General features: G+C 42.0%; 1 protein-coding gene and 1 long non-coding RNA gene across 6 annotated transcripts in view; one reads left to right on the top strand and one right to left on the bottom strand.

Moving 5' to 3' along the window:
* The window catches only part of LOC145536841 (uncharacterized), a 152,112-nt gene that overhangs the window by 10,904 nt on the left and 118,395 nt on the right, over positions 1 to 22,813 (top strand). Inside the window, exon 2 of the long non-coding RNA XR_014076046.1 lies at positions 21,542 to 21,649. This is a non-coding gene — a long non-coding RNA (uncharacterized LOC145536841). The remainder of the gene's footprint in view (positions 1 to 21,541; positions 21,650 to 22,813) is intronic.
* HDAC8 (histone deacetylase 8) overlaps positions 3,029 to 22,813 on the bottom strand; it is a 259,468-nt gene continuing 239,683 nt past the window's right edge. For all 5 annotated transcript variants that reach the window (XR_014076044.1, XR_014076045.1, XR_014076043.1 and 2 more), the window contains one exon: positions 3,029 to 3,587. Coding sequence is in view for 2 of the 5 variants with exons in the window: in XM_081566952.1 (XP_081423078.1) it covers positions 3,565 to 3,587 (23 nt within the window). In the remaining 3 variants the exon portion in view is untranslated. The remainder of the gene's footprint in view (positions 3,588 to 22,813) is intronic.

Genomic DNA, 22,813 nt, shown 5'->3' with positions numbered 1-22,813 from the left:
ATATCTTAAATATATGTATATATATATATATATATGTGTGTGTGTGTGTATATATATACACACATATATATATACACATACATACTTTTTAAAGGGTTATTTTCTAAACCTTGAATTGCGAACACAGCCTAAACCTCTCTTTTGGTCTCTCTGGCCCCTTTGTGTTCCTTGGTGAGAGATAGTGAAGGCCTGTGGGGCTCCTGGGAGCCCTGGGTTTTCCTCAGAGGTTGGTCTTTCCAGGCTCATTTTTCTGGCAGGCCCTCCTGCACACAAGACTTTAGATTCTTTTCAAAGTCCTTTCATCTAAGATAATTCATCAAGCACTCACAATAGCCCATGAAGTGCGGGAATTATTCGCCCCACTTTACAGGGATAAGGAAACAGACCCAGAAAGGTGGAATAACTTGCTGAAAAGCACACAAGTACTTACTGTTGTTGATGTGAGGGGATGGTTGCAGAGCAGCATGAGGCTTGGTCCAGCTTGGACTTTGGAAGCAAGAAGAAAGTTGTTTACTCCAAAGTCACAGTTTAAAAATATTTTAGTGGCACTCAGTGTGGGGTTGAGGGGGAGGGAACGATGGGGAAGTAAGGGAACTTGTAGTTCCAGCTGGGTTGGCTTCCTGGCTCTGCCACTGACAAGGGGCAAGTTACTTCACAATTTGTGGCCTCAGTTTGCTAATCTATAGAGTAGAGATGATAATACCTACCCAGCCGGGTGGATAGTGACATAGTGTAAATAAAAGTGATTTGTAAAATGGGGTATATTTTAAGCCTTGCTTTGCATTATTACTATGGTTATGATGGCTGGTCCTTTTGGGCACAAAGGCGGATGTTTCCTGAAGGGAAGGTAGGCTCAAACTGGGTACAAAGTTGCACTTTCCTCAAGCCACCTTATCCTAAAAGACCCTCTCTGGCTGAGTGAATTGTAGATCAGGAGCCCTCCAGCCTGACCAGTCTTCCTTGCCAGCTCAGAACCTCCTGGGCTGTTAGAACAGCCCTGGGGCCTAAACACAAACTCTTCCTCAGTGGGTGTCTTGAATTTACTTTGATCTGTAACTTTACCTGCAGATCAGTTCTTTTTATAAAGAGTTTATGTATTTATTTTTCCTATTACAAAACTAGACCATGCTTATTAAGAAAACTGGGAAAATATTGAAAAGTAGAAGAAACCAAAATTAAACCATCCTTATATCTTCTTCCTCCACAGAAGCCTACCTCAGTTAATATCTTGGTGTATTTCCTTTCAGTCTTTTTTCCTCTAGGCACTTAAGATAATTCTTAGCAAAGAAATACTTTTTTTTTTAAAAACAGTTTTACTGAGGGTGTAATGGATAGACAAAAAGTTGCACATATTTAATGTGTATAATTTGATGAGTTTAGACTGAGTGGAATAACTCAATCTGTCTTGTTTGTTTTGGGAATACCACTTCTGTTTGGTATTTTAATTGTAAAAAATGGAAAATGATTCTTAGTTCCATCTATGAGATTTTTTTTTGCCTAACATTTGAACAAGAATGGAATGAAAAGGAATCCTGAAGGCCACTGAGGTGGTGCCATCTCTCAGAACAGGCCTGGCTTAGGTTCAGCAGCTCACTCTGGGGCTCAGCCAGCAGAGCCGGTGCTGGTGAGAAGGTAGCCCTGGCTGCCCAGTGAGAAAGGGCTCCTTTTGGTTCAGGCCCATTCCTCTTAAAAGGAAAACGAAGCACTAGTATTCACCACTTTACCCTGTGGTTGTGTCTTGTGGCTGAGTCCTTCACAGGAATTTGGGTGATGACTTTGGAAGGTGGGGAAGGATTTAGATATCAGACCCAGCAAGCTTTTGAAAGGACAAACCTTGGTGGGTGGTTCTTCACAGGCTGGGAATTCAGAGTTCTTATTTGTCTTCCCTGGCCTCCCCCACACCCCCACCTGCCCCATTCAGTGCCTCCTCCCTCTTCTATTTTTTAAATCTTACATTTTGGTATAAGTAAAACAATCCTTAAGCTGAGTGTATAATTAGAATTGTGGGCATTTGAAGTGACTGGTATTCCTAGCCATCCAGGTACCCCAATGTTGTTTAATAAAAGCTTGGCTATTCCCATCCCAGGGAGGCCTGGTGTCCATGGGGTTACAGAGTTGGACACAACTGAGCAACTGAACTGAACTGAACTGATTCCCATCCCGGGACATGTTCACGGCTTTTTTCCACTCCCTTCTGCGGAATGCCCTTCCTCCTCTCAGTAGCCTGGAGAAATACAACTCATCCTACAAGGCCCAGTTCAAATATCATCCCCTTTGAAATGCTCTGGGATGCTGCCCTGGCCTGGTAGGTTTCTCTCTCCTCAGTGCTCTCAGAGTTCAGGACTCCTGTTCATTACAGAGCATGAAGCATGTTGGGATCTGGTTCCTTCTCTCCTCCTTTGCCTTGTCCGGGAGTTCCTAGACGGCCAGGATGGGGTTGTGTCCTTGTCTCCCATCCAAGTCCCAGTATCTGTAGGAGCTGCATAAATACTTGGCGAATCAAACTCCAAAATTTGGACATTTGGCTGTCACTTCTGCTTTCTCATCTCTTGAGACCCCCATCTGCATTTTGCCATCTTTTCTTTGCCTTTGAGGTTATAGGAAAACCAACACATCACAACTGTATCCCATTTTCATCAAGTGTGCTTGATGGGAAATAGCCTCTATTCATCAAGATGTCCCTCTTGGATCTGACCTGCCACCTGCTCTTCCCATCACTGAGTCACTCCCCAGGCAGGATAGCTTCTCTCTGGGGAGCCAGCAAGGCCTTCCCCATGGTTGCAGCACCTGTATTCCTGTGAGCTCTGGTCAGGCCCCAGCACAGGTCAGAGCTTGGCTTTCTGTCCCCAGGACTTAGTGGAAGACACACTAGTTCCTTAGCAGGATCCAGCACTCAGAGTCACCCTATCAGGCTGGGGCAGAGGAGAACAGGGAAGCAGCAGGGTTAGTCTTTATACTTCAGTGAGAGGAAATGTTCACAATTGTGTGCTGTCAGTGGTACTTTACAATGAAGAAAATGGAAGAAAGGTAGGTTTGCAAAGATTTTATTAAAAAACAAAATAAATTCAGAATCTTGAAAACAACACAGGTGGATTTCTCCCCATCTGTGACCAGATCCCTCTCCCCCAAGGTTCCACCTGGATGATCTTGAGGCCCAAACCCTGCCTCTCAGCTCCCCACTGCCCCACCAACTGCCAACTAAAGCTCCATGCTTTCCTCCAGCTTCTGATCTGTCTCCTTTAAGAAAATAAAAACACCCCCTCCCCAACTTGCCTAAAAATAATTTTCAAAGATTAAAAACGGCATCTGTATATTTTTTAAAAATAAACACTTTAAATGTTGGAAATGTTTGTCTTCCCCTAGGTCTAGTTGAGGCCTCTGGGGTGCCTGCCTGCCTCATGCTAGGAGGCCAGCTGCCACTTGGTGCCCCTTGGAAATTTTCAGGAAGTAATTTCTTCCAAATTTCCCCTGCAGTCACAAATTCCACACACTGCTCGCATAAACACGCTGTCTTCATTATAGGCACTGCTCTTTGGCTCTGGAAATTTGATCTCTTTTTGTCAACTAGACCACATGCTTCAGATTCCCTGCAAACAGGAGAGAAAACAAAATTCAAATTCAAGTAACATATGTGAACTATACCTCAATAAAGCTGTTAAAAAAAGGCACTTTCATTTTGGGGCTTGTTCTCTTGCTGCCCTTGGGAACCCTGAGAACCGCCCCCCCCCCATAGGAACAAGCTCAGGCTAGGCTGCTGGATGGCGAGAGACATCTGGTCCAGTTATCCCAGCAACCACCAGCCACCCACCAGGCATGTGAGTGAGGCCTTGGACAGCTGGCTGACTGCAGTGCTAGGTGAACTCAGCCAAAACCAGAAGAACCACTCAGCTGAACCAAGCCCTATTGCCAACTCACAAAGTCATGAGCTAAACAAATGGTTGTTTTAAGCCACACATACACACATGCACAAATTTGGGTAATACTTTTCAGAGCCCATACTTCACTAACTGCATCAAATCTTCCCATATCCCCAACCTTTCTTCCCCTGCTTAGCAAGGTACAACCCTTTTAGCATTTTCTCTCATGAGTACCTGTGAAAGATAAATTGGGGATTTTCCCCTACTCTCAGGTCTAAGAATCTTTGAGGTAAAAGCAATTACTTGAAATCCTACAGGACTGGTCCCTCCACAGTCTTCTTCTTGACCTATTTCCCCAAGCCAAAATACTGGGCTCCAAACCCTACTGACCACTTCTACTCTAAAACAGGAAGGATGTTCCATGAGGGCAAGGATCTAGCTGCCTTACTTTTAGTTGATATCCAAAGTCTAGCACAGTGCCTCACACATAGTAGGTGCTCAATACGTGGATGAATGGAAGAAAGGAAGGAAAGAAAAATCAGCACCCACTTGCCTATCTAGTTTAATTTTTAATACAGTATTAAACATACAGTAAAAGTGACTTTCTTTGCTATGTGCAGTTCTATGATTCTTAACACATGTCAAGATTCTTAAGACAGATTGGCCCCATTATTCACCAAAATTTCCTCTGCTTTCTTTTTGCAGTCACATCTTCCCCTCCCGCTCTTACCACCTGGCAACTACTGACCTATTCTCCATCACTCTAAGTGTTGTCTTTTTAGAATGTCATATAAATGGAATCATCAGTATGTGACATTTTAAGACTGGATTCTTTCAAGCAGCATAATGCCTTTGATTTTCATGCAAATTTTTAGTGTATCAATAGTTTATTCCTTTTTGGGGGGCAGTACTTAACTTTGTAATTTTAAAATTACTATAGATTTATAGGAAGTTGTAAAAAAAAGTACCAAGAAGTAGCCTTCACCAAGTTTTTCCAAGTGGCAATATCTTACATAATTATTATTTAATATCAAAACTAGGAAATTGGCACTGGTATAATTCACAGACCATATTTAAATTTTGCCAGTTTTATATGAACTTATTTGTGTGTGTGTGTGTGTGTGTGTATATTCTATGAAATTTTTATCACATGCGTAAATTTGTATAACCCCCACCACAAGAGGGCTTCCCTCATAGTTCAGTTGGTAAAGAATCCACCTGCAATGCAGGAGACCCTGGTTTGATTCCTGGCTTGGGAAGATCACCTGGAGAAGGGATAGGCTACCCACTCTAGTATTCTTGGGCTTCCCTTGTGGCTCAGCTGGTAAAGAATCCGCCTGTAATTCAGGAGACCTGGGTTCGATCCCTGGGTTGGGAAGATCTTCCGGAGAAGGGAAAGGCTATCCATTCCAGTATTCTGGCCTGGAGAATTCCATGCACTGTGTCCATGGGGTTGCAGAGAGTCGGACACAACTGAGTGACTTTCACTTTCATTTTCCACCACAAGAAGATACAGAACTATTCCATTACCACAAGATCTCCCTCAAGCCACCTTGTTAACTCCCCTTCACCCCCTATCTTTAAGCCCTGACAACCATTAATCTGGTCCCTAGGTCTATAACTTTGTAATTTCAAGAATGTTATATAAATGGACTCATACAGTATATAACATTTTGAGATTTTGTTTTTCCTCACTCAGCACAATGCCCTTAAAGATCCATTAAGGCTGTTGTGTGCATTAAGTTAGTTCCTTTTTGTTTGCTGAGTAGTGTTCCATGGTATGTACATAGCACAGTTTGTTTAACTACTTACTCATTGAAGGATATCTGGGCTATTCCCAGTTATATATATTTATGTGTATTTTATATATACACACACACACACACACACACATATACACACACACAAACACACACATACATAAAGCTGCTATGAACATTCATGAACAAGTTTTTGTGTAAACACACTTTTCATTTCTCTAGAATAAATGCCCAAGAATGCAACTGCAGGGTCCTATGGTAATCACATGTTTAATTTATAAGGAACTGCCTAACTGTTTTTTAGAGTGGCCATACTATTTTGTATCCCCACCAACACTGTATGAAGGATCTAGTTTCTCAGCATTCTTGTTAGCATTTGGTGGTGTCACTAGTTTTTATTTTGACTGATAGGTGTGTAGGGATCTCTCATTGTGGTCTCAATTTGCACTTTCCTAAAAGACACTTACTCCTTGGAAGGAAAGTTATGACCACCCTAGACTGCATATTAAAAAGCAGAGACATTACTTTGCCAACAAAGGTCTGTCTAGTCAAAGCTATGGTTTTTCCAGTGGTCATGTATGAATGTGAGAGTTGGACTATAAAGAAAGCTGAGCCCCGAAGAATTGATGCTTTTGAACTGTGGTGTTGGAGAAGACTCTTGAGAGTCCCTTGGACTGCAAGGAGGTCCAACCAGTCCATCCTAAAGGAGATCAGTCCTGGGTGTTCATTGGAAGGACTGATGTTGAAGCTGAAACTCCAATACTTTGGCCACCTGATGCAAAGAGCTGACTCATTGGAAAAGACCCTGATGCTGGGAAAGATTGAGGGCAGGAGGAGAAGGGGATGACAGAGGATGAGATGGCTGGATGGCATCATCGACCTGATGGACATGGGTTTGGGTGGACTCAGGGAGTTGGTGATGGAAAGGGAGGCCTGGCATGCTGTGGTTCATGGAGTTGCAAAGAGTCAGACATGACTGAGTGACTGAACTGAACTGAACTGAATGGCCAATAATGTTGAACATCATTTCATGCACTTATTTGCTGTCTGTATATCCTCTTCATGTCTTTTATTAATTGGATTTTTTTTTACTGTTGAGTTTGGAGAGTTCTTTATATATTCTAGATATAAATCTGTTGTTGGATATATGATTAGCAAGCATTTGTCTCAGTATATAATTTGTTTTCGCAGTCTTCTTTTTTGGTCAAGCTGTAGGGCTTGTGGGATCTTAGTTCTCTGACCAGGGATTAAACCCAGGCCGTTGGCAGAGAAAGTGTAGAGTCCTAAACCACTGGACTGCCAGGGAATTCTGATTTTTCATTCTTCTAACTTTTGCAAAGCAAAAGTTAATTTTTTGGATCATGGCTTGGGTGTTTTCAACCCTTAAGTTCATAATCTCTGGATAATCTTTGATTCTTCATTTTTTACTCTCTACATCTTATGAGCTGCCAGATTTAACCTTAAGATGTCTTCCAAATCTGTCCTCTCTTTTCTGTTCCCCTCTCTTCACCTTAGTCATAGCTCTCGTCACTCAGGTCACTGCAACAGCCTTTTAACTGGTACTCCCACTTCTGGAGCTGTCCCCTACACAATTCTAGCTGTGATCACATGCCTCCTCTGCTCCATAATAACTTTAGCAGCTCCCGAGCACCTATGAATGAAATCTAACACTTTAGCTCACATGTGTCCCATCCATACTTTCCCATCTCCATGTGGGCCTTTGTGTGTGTTGTTGACTCTGCTGAGGAGATCTACAGGGGGGTCCCAGTGCTGAAGCAAGGGTGCTTCCATCTGTAAGAACAGCCAGAGCTTGATGAATGAGTGAGTGTACAGTTGAACAAAATTCCATGTCCGGGTGTCCCAATGACACATGTTCACAGAAAGGAAAGGTGGGTGCTGTGATCTCTACTGCTTTGTCTCACTCTCTAGTTACATTTGGAGGCAATTAAGAAAAACAACAGAAATAGTTTCCACCAAAAGTTGATGATGAGCAATATTGAGTTTGGGTAACAATGAAAATGTAAGCTTAAATAATGCCCATTGTTTTCCCCTCACATCTAGCTTTTCCAGCAGTGGGTGGCAGCCTGAGAAAATTCTAAAGACCAGCATGGTCTGCAGCCTGGGGAGACACAGGGTACAGATCAGAGGGGCAAACTCAAATGTCTATAGAGGCCAAGAATATACTGGATGTCAGTTGAACAGACTGGGGGTAAGACATATGGATCCCTCTGGATCCTTTTTCTTTTCCCTACTTTGCAGAATGGCATGAATGTAAGAAATCATTTCCTTTTTTCTTAACTCTATTACAAAAGAAAACAATACCAAAATGGTGTCAGCAAGATGAAAAGTGGAAACTCACACTTGGCCTAGAGTAGGAGATACAATAGGGAAAGGTGGAATTTGTGGCAAACAGGAAGGTACCTGCTCACAGAGGGGGCAGCTGCTACTTGGTTCCAGCCATTCACTAGTGAGCAGGAATGTGGGTCAGATCTTTCCACTTTCCAAGTGAAGTCAGACATTCACATCTTTATACAGAGTTTTCATAGTGTGAAACGTGAACAACTGCTTTAAATGTTTAAAGAATATCACGTGGCACATTACTCTGTGAGGCTAAACAAAACAATTTTGGAGACAAGATGTGGCTCACAGGCTCCTAGTTTGTGATCTCTAAGATAGTTCTGACTTATACCCATGGCACCTCATTTCACTCTCAAGTATCTTGGTTTTGACAATACATTATAGCCTCATCCTACCTCTGATGTACAAGAAGGAGTACTGAACTGGGACTCAGGAGGCTTGGGTTCTATTGATTCAATGACTGACTGATTCATCTGTTCATTCATTTATTCAATCAACATTTATTGTCTATTCTTTGCCAGTACTAGGTGCTTGTGAGCACTCTTTTTCATTGTTGCTGCTAATTAACAGACTTTATTTTTGGAGCGGTTTTAGGTTTACAGAAACATTGAGCAGAAAGTGTGGAGACCTCTCATATTCCCCTGTTCCTCATCTCCCCCCAGGAGGCAATTTCCCCTATTATTAACATCTTGCATTAGTATGTACATTTTTTATAGCTGATGAATGAATATTGATACATTATTATTTAGTCCATAGTTTACCTTAGGGCTCACTCTTGGTGCTGTACAGGCCTATGAGTTTTGAAAAGTGTATAATATTATGTATCCATCATTGCAGTATCACACAGAATAGTTTCACTGCTCTAAAATTCTTATTCACCTATTCACCCCTCCCTTTCTTTCCTTAACCCCATCACAGCCACTGATATTTTTACTGTCTTTATAGTTTTGTCTTTTCAAGAATGTCATATGGCTAAAATCACGCAGTATGTAGCCTTTTGAGAATGGCTTCCTTTACTTAGCGATACACATTTAATGTTATTCTACATTTTGTCACTCAATAGCTCATTTCTTTTTAGTGCTGAAAAATATTCAGACATCCATGTCTGAATGTACCATAGTTTATCCATTCACCTACTAAAGGACAGCTTCGTTGCTTCCAAGCTTTGGCAATTATGAATAAAGCTGCTACAAACACTCGTGTGTAGGTTTTTGTGTGGACATGAGTTTTCATCTTATTTGAATAAATAGCAAGGAGCAGGACTGTATGTTAAAACTATGTTTTAGTTTTATAAGAAACTGCCAAACTGTCTTCCAAAATGCCTGTACTATTTTGCATTTCCACCAGCAATGAACGAGTTACTGTTGCTCTACATCCTTGTCAACATTTGGTGGTGTCATAGTTTTGGTTTTAGCTCTTCTATTAAGTATGTAGTGGAACTCACTATTTTAATTTGTAATTCCTTAGTGACATGATAGTGAGCATACCTTAATGTACTTAATTGCCACCTGTGTGACACCTTTGGTAAGGTGTGTATTAAGATCTTTGGCCCATTTTTTGGATTGGGTTGTTTTCTTATTGTTGAGTTTTAAGAATTCTTTGTATGTTTTGGCTAATTGTCCTTATTGGAAATGTGTTTTGCAAGAATTTCTCCCAGTCTGTGGCTTGTCTTTTTATTTTCATAATTTTCAGTTTTTTTAATGTAGAGCAGTGCTGTCCAATAGAACTTTCTGGGATGATGGAAATGTTCTATATCTACGCTGCCCAATATGATAGCCACTAATTACCTGTGGCTATTGAGCACTTGAAATATGGCCAGTGCAACTGAGGAATTGAATTTTAAATTTAATTTTAATAACTTAAATTCAAATGGCCTCATGTGGTCAGTGGTGACCATATTGGACAGTACAGATATAGAACAGTTCCTTTTTGGTTTTTTTTTTTTCCTTCATGACAATGACTGGGGTCATTCTTATTTGCTCTTTCATTTATAACCTCCCTTTCAATCCATTAGGAAGTCCTGTCAATTCTACCTCCACAATATTTTCTAAATCCACCCACTTCCCTCCAACCTTCACTGTGATAACTTTACTCCAAGCCACTGTCACCCCTTGCATGGACAACTCTAACAGGCTCAACATTGGTCTTCTTGCTTCCATCCTTGCCACCTACAACCCTTCCTCTATATAGCAGCATGATTATTTTGTTAAAACTTAGGTCAGATCACATTACTTGTATGCTTAAAGCCCTCTAAGGCTTCCAATCTCACCTAGAATAAAATTCAAACTACTTAGCCACCAAGCTCTGCAGGGTCTGGCCCTGCCCCTGGTCTCTTGTCTGCCTCTGCCCTCTTTGCACTCTCTGTTCTGGCCACATGGGACTGCTTTGTGTTGTTGGAACACACTAGTCATTTTTCCCTCTTAGGGCTCCCCCTTTTTTGCACATGTTATTCCTTCCACCTAGCATGCTCTGTTCCTGGATATTCTCATTCCTGACTCTTCTTATCACTCGGGTCTCAATCCAAAAATCACCTCTGAGGGGCCTGATGACTACCTAGTCTAAGTTTCTACCCCCAGTCACTCATTTTCTGCCACATCATTCTATTTTCTTCAATGCACTTAGCACACCAAACACATCTTGTGAGGGCAGGGATGTGTTAATGTTGTTCATCACTATTGTTAGCCACTTTGACAGTGCGCAGGAATCAATCAATCAGTATTCACTGAAAGATACAGTTCTTGCCATCACGGAGCTGTCAGTCTAGCAAGGAAAGCATATATGGAGACAAACACATCATAGTCCATAGCAATAAGGCCATATGATACCAGTCTGTACAGAGTGCTGAGGGCATTTGAAGAGAGGGCATGGAGGAGGGGTCATCTTGAAGGGCAAATGAAGAGAGACTGTACCAGGCAGCAGGAACAACGAAGGATGTATAAAAGCACCTGCAAAGTTTTTGTGGCCAGAGCACAGAATGAGGGTCAGGGACAGGTTTGTGTGTGTGTGTGTGTGTGTGTGCGTGCACGTGCAATGAGGCTGGAGAGATTGATGGAGGTCAGATTATCAAGTGTCTGAAAGCCCATAGTCTTATCCTAGAGGCCATGTGGAGCCTCCAAACAATTTTAAAATGGGGAGGAGTCCCATCTAGTGTGATCTAGGGCTAGAGTAAGCTCCCTAGTAGCTGCCTCATCACACCAGGCTTGAGGGTCTCACTCTTTACCTGGGAACAATGGCAGAACAAAGGATTTCTAGGAAGCCTTGGGTATGTGCTGAAATGGATGGGTGATTTTAGTTGTTAGCTCTTAATTGTCAACTATATTGTTTGTCTTAGAATGTAGATCCCTCTTGTCATGAGAAAGCCTTTCAATGACAATTAGTATAACCACCAGTTACCACTTGTCTGCCTCTGACCTGAAATAGAGCCTCAGGCTGTGAATTAATCCCACCAGGCTTCTGGCATCTATAGGATATTAGCACTTAAAGGATAGTACCCTGATGTTTTGGGTGCTCTGGTCTTAACTTGCAAGGGACTACTGCAGTCTCAAACTGAATTGAAGTGATTTCTAAAATAGCCTATGATTCATTTTTTCTCCCCCCCGTGCCTAAATCTGCTGGCTCCATGTGGAGGGATAGGCACCAGTAACTGGAGAGGTGACATCACAGGAGTGGGCTGCATGCCTGCCAGCCAGGCAGCTTGTGGAGCTCGGCCTCAAGCAGTCTATCTGCTGGGCTGGGCGATGCCTCCCAGCCACTTTGGAGTCATAGCTCCAGATTCTTTGGTCCATGAGCTTTCTCCACATTTCTTTTTCAGACAAAAACTCTGGGCTGGGAAATCCAGGATAATGGGAATAGCAGCAGCAGGAAGAATAATACAGCCTTACATCTGTATAATGATTTAGAGTTGTGAAAGCCATTTGCTCCATTTTGCTCCACCCAAACAGCAATGGGAAATGGAAGCTGGGGTTTTAGGCCTGAACTGGGGTTGCACAAAAGAATAAAGTGCTAACATTCCCTGTTCTCCACAAGGTACACCATGATTGGGCCTCGGATACCACCAGAAGATCAGAGAGATTCCTTTCAGCTTCTAGGTGCTTCCTGGAAGAGTAATTCTCCAGGACAAACTGCCTGGCAGGCACAATCTATGAACCATGCTATCCTGATGGAGCCAGCAAATAGTGCCAGTCCCAGCACTGCCAACTCTTTCTGTGCACCCTGGCTTACAGTCCCCATGATCCCAAAGACTTTTACTGGAGCCAAAGTCATGGTCTCTAACTGTGGAGGCCTGAAGGTAGGGTGTGTCTTGAACATCTGGAAATGCCAACAGCTGCCAGGGTAGCTCAAGGGCCCGTGAAAAGAAAAAAACACCAACATATCAGTCATCGTTGTGGATCCTGCAGTGAAGCGCCACTGAGCCTTCCCATGAATAGCTGAGGAGTGGGGTGAAGGGATTCTTTCCTTGGAGGAGCCATAAAAATAGTTCTGCAGTGGTCTCATGTTGGCCTTGTGATGTTCAAGCACCTGGTCTCAGCATAGCTTGGTGTCTCCAGTGCTCCACTGCTATTGCTAGCCTAAGAAGTCTCCCCGCCTGACTCCCCTCTCCTGCTCCTTCATGCATCATGGCTGCTAGGCTGGACACCAAAGGGGTGGCATACTCTTGCTTGGCCTTCTTGGTTTTAGATTAAATTTCAGGGTCACTTGTGTGTGTGCATGTGTGCCTGGGTGTGTGTGTGGTGGTGGGGTGGACATGACAAACCTGCAGATGCTTAGCAGCGTTGTGAGAGCGAAAGTTGCTGTGGCTGCTGTAGCTGCCAGCACCGTTACCACCACCACTATGTGAATTCAGAAAGACCCACTGAAAGACCACAGGTGCCGGTTAGTGCCATGAAAATGTCATCTTGGTAAACCAAGATGCTATACTCAGGCAATTCCATCTGTTGCAAACCTTGGTGGGGTATAAAAGTGATCCTTTGGAAAGTTGAATCTGTAAACCTATATGTGGAAAGTGACAGGCAAGAGGAGAACATCCTCGCCTCCAAAGCAGAGAAGCCTCACATAACTTGTTTTCCAGCTTAAGGGGGATATGTGCGCTTATGCAAATAGATTAAGGATCACTGCCTTGGCCTGTTTTAGAGATGTGAATAAAAATCTTGGCTGGGGACTGCCTCCTTTCTGGTTGACTGATTTTTCAATTGATTTGTATTTATTAGCTAATGAAATTAAAGTTGTAAAAATGATAACAGAAACACAATAAATCTCTCCCACAACTGGCTGTTTCTATGTCACTATGGTGCATTCCTCACTTTGATTACTTCAAAGTCTATTATTTTGTTCTCAATTATTCTGTTTTTCTGGCACTGGAGAAAATCAATTTGTTTTATTTTCTCTTATTCATGCACTCAATTATACTCTTCGGGCACATTTAATCACTTTGATGTTTTCATTTTATGGCCCATCTCTAGGCACTTCAGCTGCATTGCTGCCAACGGGCAAGCAGGACTAATTTGCATGTCACAATAGACTTGAAATTCTAACTCAATTTAGAAATCTTTATGAAATCTCCCTCCAAAATATGCTTGGAGCTGCAAAGAGGCAGAAGGATGTGAATAAACCAGAAGCCTATAAAGATGCTTCCCTTTCTCAAACACTGAGAGCTCTTTGGTGGCCTGACTGTAGATTCAGGATGTCCCTATCCAGGTACACAGGTACAGCAGAGCAGTTCACAGGATGGGATGTCTGCAGAGCTTCCCCTGGAACTTTGTGGTGAGAATCTTGCAAAGTCTGTCCCTCAGCATCAAGGCAAGGGAGATTGGGCCTGCTTACTCTGGCATAAACTGCCCCTCAGCACTGCTGGATTTGGCGGCTGTGCTAAAGACAGCACCTGAATCTCAGTTGGTTAAAGGGCCTCCGGGTACATGGAGAGAATTGTCAACAGCTAGGCATTCCAGAACCCTGAGTGGTTTAACCTTATTTTATCTGATAAGCTCCAACTCCCCTTTTGCCCCTTGATTATTTTAGAGCTAAAGGCTGGAGGGGACTAAAGTGATATAATTGCTTTAGGCATGAACTTTGAACAAACAGAAAAAAAAGCTTAATTAAACAACTTATAGGTCTCCAACTGTTTTTCAAAAGTTTTTGGTTTGTTGTATGCAACAACCAGCAGCTCCACCTGGCAGAGGAAAAATTTCATATTTCTTCTTCTAAACTTTCAGTATGATCTTCAGTTTCTCATGTGGAATCGCAGCTCCCTCGCTTCTTTACTGTGTGAACTTGTACAAGCTAATCAACCTCCCTAAGTTCTAGTTTATGTTAAACAAGGCTAATAACATTATCTACTTCAGAGCTAGGTTTGTTTCCTAAACTTCAGTACTGTCAAGAATTTTGCCATGTTCACATATCACTTATGTCAAAACCTCTCTTTTCTTTTACACTCTTAAAACAGTTAAATTCATCCAAAGCAAGGTGTCTGTGAAATCAAAGTGTTTGATGTGGTAGTTATAATTTTTGAATGCACATTAAAACATATATACATGAAATAAACTAAATTCGTTCCTGTTTCAGAATTTTGCTCTTGCTCTCCTGTTCATCTAGAATGTTCTTCATCCCAATTTTTGCAAAATTCCTCACTTTACTGCATTTAGCTCTATTCCCAAATGTCACCTCCTCAGGAAGGCCTTTACTGACCATCCTACCTTAAAAAGCACCCTTTCTGAATTTACCAGTAACCAATTACCAAATATTTATTTATTTGCTTACTGTCTTTCTTCCCCATTAGAAAGAAGTAAGCTTCATGATGGGCAAGGCCTTCATCTGTCCTTTTTACATCTCTATCACGTAGAATAATGCCTAGCATATATTAATACCAATTATATATTTGTTGCATGAATGAAACATGAAAATAAAATGTCAGCTGAGTGGTAACTAGTCTCTCCTTCCACCCAATGAGGGTGGTGTCAGAGAAGGCAGAGCGGAAAACCAGGACTTTTATCCAAGCTCAATGGCAATGAGGCCCACACAGTGGAGGCCACATGAGGAGTAGTAACGAGGTGTCACTGCCATTCTTGAGCAGGGTGGTACCTTGAGGTGGATTAGGGGGAGCCTGAATTTCCAGTCCTGCCCAGTAGTAATGAAGACCCCCTCCTCTCCCAGGCTGTCAATGAAAACTGAGTGGGAAACCTAGATTTTTACCCTCACCTGGAGGTAATGGGGTGGAGTCTCCCTTCCTTGCCACCATGGTATCAGAGGAAGCCTGCTAAAACTGAAGATTTAAATAAGATGCAGGGTTTGGAGATAAGAAAGGCTTCCTAAATGATCAATGCAAATAGAGGAAAACAATAGAATGGGAAAGACTAGAGATCTCTTCAAGAAAATTAGAGATACCAAGGGAACATTTCATGCAGAGATGGGCAAAATAAAGCACAGAAATGGTATGGACCTAACAGAAGCAGAAGATATTAAGAAGAGGTGGCAAGAATACACAGAAGAACTACACAAAAAAGATCTTCATGACCCAGATAACCACGATGATGTGATCACTCACCTAGAGCCAGACATCCTGGAATGCAACATCAAGTGGGCTTTAGGAAGCATCACTGCAAAAAAAGCTAGTGGAGGTGATGGAATTCCAGCTGAGCTATTTCAAATGCTAAAAGATGATGCTGTTAAAGTGCTGTACTCAGTATGCTAGCAAATTTGGAAAACTCAGCAGTGGCCACAGGACTGGAAAAGGTCAGTGTTTATTCCAATCCCAAAGAAAGGCAATGGCAAAGAATGTTCAAACTACCACACAATTGCACTCACCTCACATGCTAGCAAAGTAATGCTCAAAATTCTCCAAGTCAGGCTTCGATAGTACATGAACTGAGAGATTCCAGATGTTCAGGCTGGATTTAAAAAAGGCAGAGGAGCCAGAGATCAAATTGCCAACATCTGATGGATCATTGAAAAAGCAAGAGAGTCCCAGAAAAATATTTACTTCTGCTTCATTGATTATGCCAAAGCCTTTGACTGTGTGGATTACAAAAAACTGTGGAAAACTCTTCAAGAGATGGGAATACCAGACCACCTGACCTGCTTCCTAAGAAATCTGTATGCATGTCAAGAAGCAACAGTTAGAGTCAGACATGGAACAACGGGCTGGTTCCTAATTGGGAAAGGAGTACATCAAGGCTGTATACTGTCACCCTGTTTATTTAACTTATATGCAGAGCATATCATGCGAAATGCTGGCCTGGAGGAAGCACAGGCTGGAATCAAGATTGCTGGGAGAAATATCAATAACCTCAGATATGACACCACCTTTATGGCAGAAAGTAAAGAGGAACTAAAGAGCCTCTTGATGAAGGTGAAAGAGGAGAGTGAAAAAGTTGGCTTAAAGCTCAACATTCAGAAAAATAAGATCATAGCATCTAGGCCCATCACTTCATGGCAAATAGATGGGGAAACAGTGGAAACAGTGGCTGAGTTTATTTTTTTGGGCTCCAAAATCACTGCAGATGGTGATTGCAGCCATGAAATTAAAAGACGCTTACTCCTTGGAAGGAAAGTTATGACCAACCTAGATAGCATATTAAAAAGCAGAGACATTACATTGCCAACAAAGGTGCGTCTAGTCAAGGCTATGGTTTTTCCAGTAGTCATGTACAGATGTGAGAGTTGGACTGTGAAGAAAGCTGAGCGCCGAAGAATTGATGCCTTTGACCTGTGGTGTTGGAGACGACTCTTGAGAGTCCCTTGGACTGCAAGGAGATCCAACCAGTTAATTCTAAAGGAAATCCGTCCTGAATATTCATTGGAAGGACTGATGCTGAAGCTGAAGCTCCAACATTTTGGCCACCTGATGTGAAGAACTGACTCATTGGAAAAGACCCTGATCGTGGGCAGGATGGGCGGCAGGAGGAGAAGGGGATGACAGAGGATGAGATGGCTGGATGGCATCATCAACTCGATGGACATGGGTTTGGGTAAAATCCGGGAATCGGTGATGGACAGGGAGGCCTGGCATGCTGCGATTCATGGGGTCGCAAAGAGTTGGACATGACTGAGCGACTGAACTGTACTGATTCATTGGAAGGACTGATGCTGAAGCTGAAGCTCCAACACTTTGGCTACCTGGTGTGAAGAGTTGACCTGTTGGAAAAAACCCTGATGCTGTGAAAGATTGAAGGCAGGAGCAGAAGGGGATGACAGAGGACGAGATGGTTGGATGGTATCACCGACTCAATGGACATGAGTCTGAGCAAACCTGGGAAATAATGAAGGACATGGAAGCCTGGCGTGCTGCAATCCATGGGGTCAAAAAGAGTTGGATACGACGGAGGTACTGAACAACCACAACAAAAACCTTACAGATTAAAGAAGCTGACTGAATTCCAAACTGCATAAACTCAAAGATTTATACCAAGATCTATTATAATCAAATCCCTGAAAACTAAGGAAAAAGAAAAATCTGGACAGTAGAAAAACAAAGACAAATGCTTTCATATAAGGGAGAGATAGTTCAAATGACAGTGGTTTTCCCATCAAAAACCATGGAGGCCAGAAGGAGGTGGTATAGCATTTTTCGGGTGCTGAAAGAAAATAAATGTCAACCTTGAATTTTACATCCAGCGAAAATATCCTTCAGGAATGAAGGGGAGATGAAAATATTCTCAGAAGAAAGAAAACTAAGAATTTGTTGATGCTAGACCCACCCTAAATGACTAGGTAAAGGAAGTTTTTGACAGGGAAAGGAAATGGTGATAGAAGATAGCTTGGAACACCAGGAAGGAAGAAAGAACAATGGAAAGGATAAAAACATAGGTAAATATCAGATTTTTATCTCCTCTTGAGTTTCTCAAATTATGTTTGATGGTTGAAGGAAAAATTATAACATTCTCTGATGTAGTTCTGAATAAGTAGAGGAAATATCTATTAGATTATACAATAACACAGTAAGGTTACAAGTGGGGAAGATGAAAGGGACTTAAAAGTAAGTAAGGTTTCTACACTTCACTCTAACTTGTACAATGTCAATACCAGTACATTGTAACAAGTTACATAGGTATAATATATGCCTAGAACAATCACTTAAAAGGCTATCCAAAGATAAACAATCAAAATCACCACAGAGGGACTTCCCTGGTGGTGCAGTGTATAAGAATCTGTCTTCCACTGCAGGGGACATGGATTCAATCCCTGCTTTGGGAAGATCCCATATGCTGTGGGGCCACCAAGCCCATGTGCCACAACTACTGAGCCTGAGCCCTAGAGCCCGTTTAAGCTGCAACTACTAAGGCTGTGTGCTACAACTACTGAAGCCTGTGCACCTAGAGCCTATGTTCCACAACAAAAGTAGCCACCACAATAAGCCCGTGCACCACAACGAAGAGTAGCCCCCATTCACTGCAACTAGAGAAAGCCCATACATAGCAACAAAGAACCAGCACAACCAAAAATAAATAAATAAATATCACTACAGATAAATCAAAATGGAATTTGAACAAAGGTATAAGTCACCACCAGTAATGGTAAGGAAAACAGAAAACAAAGAACAGAGGGGACAAAGAGAAAACTAAAAATAAAATGGCAGATTTAATTCTTAATATCAAAATTACATTGATGTAAATGATCTAAATACACCAATTATAAGATAAATATTGGCAGAGTGGCTCAAAAATAATCCATCTATATGCTGTCTCTAAGAAACTCAGTTTAAATATAAGTAGGTTGAGAGTAAAAGGATAAAATAATACATGCCATGAAACATTAGTCAAAAGAAAGCAGGAGTGACTATATTGATATTAGGTAAAGTAGATTTCAGAACAAAAACAATTACCATGGACAGAGAAGGACAATACATAACAGTTAAAGTGTCAATTTGCTGAGAAGATATAGCAATCCTAAATGTGCATGCACCAGACAACAGAGCTTTGGAGTACCTGAAGCAAACTTGATACAGCTATAAGGAGAAATAGATGGATTCACAATTAGAGTTTGAGAATTCAACATCCCCCTCTTAGCAATTGATAATAAAACAACTAGACAGAAAATGAGCAAGGATATAGAAGAACTCAACAGTGCTACTAACCAACAGGATATAAGTGACATTGATAGGATAACCCACCAAACAATGGCAGAATACAAATTCTTTTCAGGGATTCACACTATACATGCCAAGACAGACTATATACTGGGTCATGAAACAAACTTCAACAAATTGAAAATATCTAAAATTATACAGAACACGTTTTCTGACCACAATGGTACTAAAGTAGAAATTTAAAAAAAAAAAAAAAAAAACCTCCTGAAAAAAATCGTTAGGCCCAGATGGTTTCATTGGAGATTTCTACTAAAAAAGGACAATTAACACCAATTCTATACTATCTCTTGCAGAAAATACAAGAAGAGGTAACATTTCCAAACTCACTTTTATAGGACTAGTACTGATCTGATACTGAGAGCAAATGATGGCATTACAAAAAATAAAACTACAGACTAATATCCCTCATGGATATAGATGTAAAGTTTTCAATAAAATATTAGCAAATAGAATTCTTAGTTTTTAATTCTTAGAATTAACAATTTTTAGAATTAGCTAATATACATATATTAGCTAATTCTAAAAACTACATATGGCAGTCCAAGACGGTGGAATAGAAGGACATATGCTCATCTTCTCCTGCAAGAACTCCAAAATTACAACTTGCTTCTGAACAACCATCAACAGGAAAATGTTGGATCCCACCAAAAAAAAAGATACCCCACATCCAAGGGCAAAGGAGAAGCCTCAGCAAGACAGTAGGAGGGGTGAAATCACATTTAGAATCAAACCCCATACCCACCAGACACTCAAAGGGCTCAATCAAACCTTGTGTGCACCAGGACCCAGAGTTCCCACAGAGACTGAGCCAGAACTGTGTTTGAGTGTCTCCTGCAGAGGTGTGGGTCAGCAGTGGACTGCTGCAGGGGCAGGGACTCTGGGTGCAGAAACAGACTCTTGGAGGGCACAAACAAAAGCTTGTGTGCACCAGGACCCAGGAAAAAGGAGCAGTGACCCCACAATAGACTGAACCAGACTTGCATGTGAGTGTCCAGACGTCTCCGGCAGAGGCGTGGGTTGGCAGTGGCCTGCTGCAGGTTTGAGGGCACTGAGTGCAGCAGTGCATGAATGGGACCTTTTGAAGGAGGTCCACATTATCTTCATCACTTCCACCATAGTTTGGCCTCAGGTCAAACAACAGGGAGGGAAAACATCCCTGCCCATCAACACAAAATTGGATTAAAGACTGACTAAGCATGGTCCCACCCATCAGAACAAGACCCAGTTTCCCCCTCAGACAGTCTCTGCCATCAGGAAGCTTCCATGAGCCTCTTATCCTTCTCCATCAGAGGGAAGACAGAATGAAAACCACAATCACAGAAAACTAACCAATCTAATCACATGGACCACAGCCTTCTCTAACTCTGTGAAACTACGAGCCATGCCGTGTAGGTCCACCCAAGATGGATAGGTCATGGTGGAGAGTTCTGACAAAATGTGGTCCACTGGAGAAGGGAATGGCAAACCACTCAGTATTCTTACTTTGAGAACCCCATGAACAGTATGAAAAGGCAAAAAGATATGACATTGAAAGATGCACTCCCCAGGTCGGTAGGTGCCCAGTATGCTACTGGAGAAGAGTGGAGAAATAACTCCAGAAAGAATGAAGAGATAGAGCCAAAGAGGAAAGAACACCCAGTTGTGGATGTGACTGGTGATGGAAGTAAAGTCCGATGCTATAAAGAGCAATATTGCAAAGGAATCTGGAATGTTAGGTCCATGAATCAAGGTAAATTGGAAGTGGTCAAACAGGAGATGGCAAGAGTGAAAGTCAACATTTTAGGAATCAGCGAATTAAATGGATTGGAATGGGTGAATTTAACTTAGATGACCATTATATCTACTACTGTGGGCAAGAATCCCTTAGGGAAATGGATTAGCCCTCATAGTCAACAAAAGAGTCCGAAATGCAGTACTTGGGTGCAATCTCAAAAATGACAGAATGATTTCTGTTCGTTTCCAAGGCAAACCATTCAACAGCATAGTAATCCAAGCCTATGCCCCAACCAGTAATGCTGAAGAATCTGAAGTTGAATGGTTCTATGAAGACCTACAAGATCTTCTAGAATTAACACCCAAAAAAGATATCCTTTTCATCATAGGGGACTGGAATGCAAAAGTAGGATGTCAAGAGATACCTGGAGTAACAGGCAAATTTGGCCTTGGAGTACAAAACGAAGCAGGTCAAAGGATAACAGAGTTTTGCCAAGAGAATACGTTGGTCATAGCAAACACCTTCTTCCAACAACACAAGAGAAGACTCTACACATGGACATCACGAGATGGTCAACACCGAAGTCAGATTGATTATATTCTTTGCAGCCAAAGATGGAGAAGCTCTCCACAGTCAACAAAAACAAGACTGGGAGCTGACTGTGGCTCAGATTATGAACTTCTTATTGCAAAATTCAGACTTAAATTGAAGAAAGTAGGGAAAACCACTAGAACATTCAGGTATGACCTAAATCAAATCTCTTATTTTTATACAGTGCTGCTGCTGCTAAGTCGCTTCAGTCGTGGCCGACTCTGTGCGACTCCACAGATGGAAGCCCACCAGGCTCCTTTGTCCCTGGGATTCTCCAGGCAAGAACACTGGAGTGAGTTGCCATTTCCTTCTCCAATGCGTGAAAGTGAAAAGTGAAAGTGAAGTCGCTCAGTCATGTCCGACTCTCAGCGACCCCATGGACTGCAGCCCACCAGGCTCTGCCATCCATGGGATTTTCCAAGCAAGAGTACTGGAGTGGGGTGCCATTGCCTTCTCCGTTTATACAGTAGAAGTGACAAATAGATTCAAGGGATTAGATCTGATAGAGAGAGTACCTGGAGAACTATGGACTGAAGTTTGTGACATTGTTCAGGAGGCAGTGATCAAGACCATCCCCAAGAAAAAGAAAGGCAAAAAGGCAAAATGGTTGTCTGAGGAGGCCTTACAAATAGCTGAGAAAAGAAAAGATGCAAAAGGCAAAGAAGGAAAGGAAAGATATACCCATCTGAGTGCAGAGTTCCAAAGAATAGCAAGGAGAGATAAGAAAGCCTTCCTCCATGATCAATGCAAAGAAATAGAGGAAAATAATAGAATGGGAAAGACTAGAGATCTCTTCAAGAAAATTAGAGATACCAAGCGAACATTTCATGCAAAGATGGGCTCAGTAAAGGACAGAAATGGTATGGACCTAAAAGAAGCAGAAGATATTAAGAAGAGGTGGCAAGAATACACAGAAGAACTATCCAAAAAAGATCTTCATGACCCAGATAACCACGATGGTGTGATCACTCAGCTAGAGCCAGACATCCTGGAATGTGAAGTCAAGTGGGCCTTAGGAAGTGTCACTATGAACAAGCTAGTGGAGGTGAGGGAATTCCAGTTGAGCTATTTCAAATCCTGAAAGATGATGCTGTGAAAGTGCTGCACTTAATATGCCAGCAAATTTGGAAAACTCAGCAGTGGCCACAGGACTGGAAAAGGTCAGTTTTCATTCCAATCCCAAAGAAAGGCAATGTGAAAGAATGCTCAAACTACCGCACAATTGCACTCATCTCACATGCTAGCAAAGTGATGCTCAAAATTCTCCATGCCAGTCTTCAACAGTATGTGAACCATGAACTTCCAGATGTTCAAGCTGGATTTAGAAAAAGCAGAGGAGCCAGAGATCAAATTGCCAACATCTGTTGGAGCATTGAAAAAGCACGAGAGTTCTATAAAAACATCTATTTCTGCTTTATTGACTAAACCAAAGCCTTTGACTGTGTGGATCACAACA

The sequence above is a fragment of the Giraffa tippelskirchi genome, chromosome X, assembly GCF_054371585.1.
Source record: "Giraffa tippelskirchi isolate mGirTip1 chromosome X, T2T-mGirTip1v1.2.pri, whole genome shotgun sequence".
NCBI classification, from domain to species: Eukaryota; Metazoa; Chordata; class Mammalia; order Artiodactyla; family Giraffidae; genus Giraffa; species Giraffa tippelskirchi.
The sequence above is the reverse complement of the archived record's forward strand: the minus strand, read 5'-3'. Positions and strand labels throughout refer to the sequence as shown.